Here is a 6,000-nt window from a genome sequence, read left to right on the forward strand (position 1 = left end):
ACACATTCCGACGGATTCTACGACCGTGTGTACAAGGGCTTAGGGTTAACTAATTCTAAAATGATGCAGACACTGTAGCTTTCTTCATTAAAACACAAGTGCTCCAGGTGGTTATAATGACCAATGGCCTTCTAATTCAGGAATCAGTCTGGAAAGGACGTGTTGAAACAAACAGATTTTTCTTTAGAAAAAAAAACAGGAAGGACTCTGCAACAATTTGTTAAAATTCTTGCAATGTACATTGATCACCCATTGATCACCCAGAGGGGATTGTTTTTTTCTCAACAAAAATGTAGTTACACTTTAAAGAACTATTCGTTATACACCAGTTACATATGACTATTCAGGAGAGAGAAGGTGTTCATCACTACCTGCTTTGAATTGGTATATACAGTATCTCACAAAAGTGAGTCCACCCCTCACATTTTTGTAAATATTTAGTTATATCCTTTCATGTTACAACACTGAAGAAATGACACTTTGCTACAATGTAAAGTAGTGAGTGTTCAGCTTGTATAACAGTGTAAATTTGCCTTTCCCTCAAAATAACTCAACACACAGCCATTAATGTCTAAACCGCTGTCAACAAAAGTGAGTACACCCCCAAGTGAAAATGTAATAATTGGGAGCAAAGTGTCAATATTTTGTGTGGCCACCATTATTTTTCCAGCACTGCCTTAACTCTCTTGGGCATGGAGTTCACCAGAGCTTCACAGGTTGCCACTGGAGTTCTCTTCCATTCCTCCAAGATGGCATCACGGAGCTGGTGGATGTTAGGGACCTTGCACTTTTTCACCTTCCGTTTGAGGATGCCCAACAGATGCTTAATAGGGTTTAGGTCTGGAGACATGCTTGGCCAGTCCAGCTTCTTTAGCAAGGCAGTGGTCGTCTTGGAGGTGTATTTGGGGTTGTTATGTTGAAATACTGCCCTGCGGCCCAGTCTCCAAAGGGAGTGGATCATGCTCTGCTTCAGTATGTCACAGTACATGTTGGCATTCTTGGTTCCCTCAATGAACTGTAGCTCCCCAGTTCCGGCAGCACTCCTACAGCGCCAGACCATGACACTTCCACCACCAAGCTTGACTGTAGGCAAGACACACTTGTCTTTGTACTGCTCACCTGGTTGCTGCCACACACGCTTGACACCATCTGAACCTAATACGTTTCCTTACTCTTAGATTTATAGCTTTGCTGTTATCTACCTTTCCTTGGTTATCTAATTTTCCCTCAATTGAGTGGTTTCATGACTACCACATGACTTGATATTGTCACTCTCTTCCTACCTGTCCAGTTACTGTATACTTTTTTACAAATAGCTATGGTTTTGGACTCCTCATCCATTATGGGGAAAGACTGCTTTGTTTATACTGATCCCTATAAACACTTGCTTTTTCAATGATGTTCTGGAGCATTCTTTGTTTTAGAGCTGCAGTGTTGTTTGCCATTGATAAAGCTGTATAAAGAAAACAACTATAGTTCCATACCATGCTAAACAATACAAAGGAATACAATGCGTTTCAAAAATAACGTACTCAAATAGTAAGTGAATACTAAATGAAAGTCCAATAGTCCACCACCAAATGAATATCAGAAACCAAGTGCCGAAAAATTTTCTGGCTCAAACATGACAATGAAAAAACAATAGTGTCTCCAAAGAGAAGTGCATCTCCTTTCACCAGCTACTAGGTAAGTATCCTACTCACCGGACGGTGGAGGATAGGAAAGCTGGCTGGGAGGACTCTGATCTATGTGTGAAGGTTTGGCTGTTTCTGACATCATGGAGATGAAATGTTTATATACCATATCCTTTCGGGGAACTTAACTGCCTTGGGTTGCTGCTTCTGGATACCTGTCTGTTTTGTTGTTTTTGACCTGTCATAGGTGTCAATTCCGTATGGTGAGTAGGATACTTACCTAGTAGCTGGTGAAAGGAGACACAATTCTCTTTGGAGACACTTTTGTTTTTTCATCTTCATGTTTGATGAGCCAGAAAATGTATCAGCGCTTGGTTTAATATATTCATTTGGTGGTGGACTATTGGACTTTCATTTATGTATTCATTCACTATTTGTGTGTGTTATTTTATAAACACATTGTATTTGTTAGTATTGTTTAGCGTGGTATGGAACAATAGTTGCTTTCTTTATTTGAAGCCCTTGAGCTTTACTACCTTCTTCTTCACTTTTCAAATTGTATTGTATTACACTGTTTAGTAGTTTTCAGAGTGCGCAGGAGGAAGGGGTTTGTAGATCCCTTTATTTTTCTTTTACTGATAAAGGTGTACCTTATTTTTAATATCTTTTTTTTTCTTTGGAATGCATTCCCAAATTATTATTTTTATTCTTTTACCTTTATAAATTTATTTGGGTACTAACATTGTTAATGCAAGTTCACACTCAGTGTTATTTGCTGTATTGATTTTCTGAGTCCAAAAACTTTCATCTTGGGCCCTGATGCAGTGGTTGTGTCCAGTTTTTAATTACCAGCCATTGCCATTGATCAAAGGATGTTGAGCATAAATCAACCAAAATGTGTACTATATATGACCAGCTTTAGTTTTCCCACTTTAAGTAAGCAGGTCTTCAGACTAGTGTGATGCCTTGAACTTAAAGATTTGTTTTCTTTTCCATTGAAAGTGTGCCAATAAGTACACTTACCTTCTAGAGACAGGGAAGTACCATGTATTAGCACTCTTTGATGGACAGTTGTGTTGACCAACCACAAGTCAGGAATATTCTCTATTAGTGGAGAAGATCTAAACATGTCTCTGTTTTCCCTAGAGGAGAATGGACACATTGGAGAAGTAGAGTCCCCAGTGTGTCTTAGGACAGGGAGAAGAGCATTTGGATGTAGCAAGGAAAGCAATATGAGACCCCAAGGACTAGGAGATCAAATGTAATCCCATCCTCTTCAACCCCTCTTCCTCTGCCACATTTTAGATGTTTGGTGGAACATTTACATCAACCTGGGCACCTTATTACTTTTTCTGGATGAGACTTGTTCTCATTTATAAACATATTAAAAACCGAGTAACCAGGAGGAACAGAATACGATACTGCTAACCATGTAATTTATTTCACTACCCACCACTCACAAAACTGATCAGAAATAATGGAATATAAAAATATTTTTTTTCTTTCTTAAAAAATAATCCAAAAAATCGCAATATGACATTACCCTTAGATGCAAAAATGTTTTTAATTTGTTTATCTAAAGCAGGGGTTTCCAAACTATGGCTCGCCATAAGATTTCATCCAGCTCACAGCTAGAGTCATGGGCGTATCCTCAATGTGCACTGATTGAGGATTAAGGTCAGCAGAGGTTGCCTGATGGCGGACCCTGATGTAAGGGCGGTGTTGCTAATGTATGAGGGACTCTGACAGAGATCCTGATGTAAGGGGGGCTCTGATGGGGATTTTTTATGACCTACAAATATTTGTTAAATACACAATGTGGTCCTCATGCTAAAAAGTTTAAAGACCCCTGATCTAAAGGAATACCTGTAACAGGCAAGCAAACAGTCCAATCCCACAATGAAAATTGATAGATTGAGATTAAAAGGTGGAATCTCAGTGATTATTATGAATTTCCTGAGATAGTTCTTTGTTTAAACAGCTTTAGAGTGTCTCTCAATGGGCATTTGTTTGCATCAGAATTGCTTCTCTCCTTATACAAGCCTATGGGACCGCAAAAGCAGCTTAATGCAGGTCAAATGCAGGTCAGTAGTGATAGCTTGCAGGTCAAATGCACCTGCAATGAATTCTAAATCATCTCAGAAGCATCTAAAGCTGATGTCAAAAGCATGCAGCATTTTCACCCTAAAGCCGGGTCAATACTGGCCCTTATTCTGGGCATAGCTGCAACCATACTTTGGAGGAATCCTGTCTTTTAGAGACTGCACAAAACTGATAATTTACCGGTAGTCTAAATTTTGATATATGAAAATTATTCATTTTATAGAAAATATGACCAAATTCAACTGAATCAATACTTTCCTAACTGTATCCCACAGTATTATTTTAAGCAATAAAATTTATGATACATTTTAATCTATTGTTACTTTCATGGTCAATATTACAGTGCACATAAGCTTCAGACACAGAAGCCAAAAAACAGTATGCTTTTTACATACTTTCAAGGAAAAAAAGCTTTGCGTTTTTTAAATGTTTTGAGTGATGCAAATTACTCTTGACTTGCTTATGTTTAATTCACGTGGATTTGGACTTGGATACAAGAAAAGCAAATAAAACCAATGTGGTTATGTAATGTGTTATTAGGTATCAGTGGCAGCTTATCGGGTTCTCAGAAGTCCCAGCCTCATAATATTAATCCAGGGAGTACATTAAAGCCATTTGGAAATTTTCCCATTTATTTTGTCAACATGGATCCAAAATGGCACAACTTTTGGGGCAAAGCTAGCAGTTTATTAGGTTCTTAATACACTGAACCATTAATCACCCTTATAGATGACTTTCACACCCCATTATGGGGTGGGCACAGAATGCTATTCAAAAAAATGTTGGTAATTGGGTGTATGGGTGAAAACACCCATACACCAGCTGCAAAGAACATACAATGACAATTTTCATTTATTGTCATCTGTATGGCCAGCATGCAGTTCAGTTGGTCATTAGATTCAGAACTAAATGCATCATGTTTCCATGTGCCCTCAAGGACAAATGGCTTACATTTAAGATGCCTTTGAGATGTTTTGGGGTGCTTTTGTTTGCATTCACATTGACTTGTATGGGCCAAAATGCAGTTCAAACAAGGAAGACTAGGGCATGGCGCATCAACCAAAACACAATACAAAGCTTACTTGCTGTTAATCCTTAACCAACAGCTACATCATTTTGGTATGACAAGTCTTAACAAAATTACAGAAAAACATGTACTTCAAAGATAAAACAAAAAATATTGATGTGGCTCAATACAGCATTTATATTACATTTTCATCATACCTGTGATGTCTATCCATTGGTCAGAGGAGAAAAGTTCATCGAAATTGTAACCTCTAAATTTCAGAACATCTTCGATGGCTTTATAGAATTGCTTCTCATCCTCTTTGGGCACATTATCATCAATAGTGATGGGTGGCAAGAGAAACTTGACAGTTTTTCCAAAACTGGGTGTCCTTTGCAATAACCTCTCACTGTCTCTGTATACATCCTGCTGAGGCTCTGTTTCCTGTACAGATACAGTGGGTATCTTACCAAGGTTTCCATTATTCTCCAGTTCTGTTGGGGTTTTCCACAATGTCCCAGGTTCTATAGGATCCAGAATGCTTCCAGACTCTGAAACATCTTGCGGTAGACCTGTCATCACTTCCTTCACTAATTCCACTTTTATTGACATTTATCTAAAATTAATTAAGATTATGAAACACTATAAGCTAGTCTGTCTTCTTCACTTGTCACATCATCTCTTTAGCCTGAGGCTTGTTTAATGTCTAATGAGTGCTCACTTCACAAAATAAAGTTAAAAGAGAAGGAAACACAAGCTGAGAATAGGTTGCTGTCTTGGATTTGAACCTTGAGTCTTCTAAATGTCTGTAATTCAATTACTGCTATTAACTGAATGATTACCATAAGCCTCTCTCTCTCCCTCTCCCTCTCCTTATGCTGTCTATTTCCATTCGTGTAAGGATCTTAAGTCTCTTCACTGAGGGCAGACATGAAGTCAACACCAAGCAATATATCCTTATAGAATTTTACAAGATATACCGGGGAAGCAAAATCTAGGCATAGAGCTTAGCATTTGTTTGCAGTGTGTGCAAACATTTGCTCAATGGGTGCAGCTAACATATACAGAGTTTATTAACAAGGGTGCTTTGCTACAGAATGCATGGTCCATTGTCAGAAAGTATGCAGGGTAATGCCAGCTACTTGCCCTAAAATAAAAATGTGATTTTTTTTTTGTTAGAGGTGTCGTGTCTATCTAATTGCTGTTAGTATTTTTAGATGCACATACCATAGGATTATAACTGAATCAAGGGCACCC

At 38.2% G+C, this 6,000-nt stretch overlaps 1 protein-coding gene across 1 annotated transcript in view; it reads right to left on the minus strand.

Annotated features, from left to right (window-relative positions):
• The window catches only part of LOC143963529 (peptidyl-prolyl cis-trans isomerase FKBP8-like), an 89,384-nt gene extending 83,716 nt beyond the window's left edge, over nucleotides 1–5,668 (minus strand). The window contains exon 1 of the mRNA XM_077473205.1: nucleotides 4,962–5,668. Coding sequence (XP_077329331.1) covers nucleotides 4,962–5,355 — 394 coding nt within the window. The 5' untranslated portion in view covers nucleotides 5,356–5,668. The remainder of the gene's footprint in view (nucleotides 1–4,961) is intronic.
• Nucleotides 5,669–6,000: the final 332 nt, after the last annotated feature.

This window comes from Lithobates pipiens, unplaced genomic scaffold (assembly GCF_037356315.1).
Source record: "Lithobates pipiens isolate NorthernLeopardFrog02 unplaced genomic scaffold, aLitPip1_a1.2 Scaffold_8, whole genome shotgun sequence".
Lineage (NCBI taxonomy): Eukaryota > Metazoa > Chordata > Amphibia > Anura > Ranidae > Lithobates > Lithobates pipiens.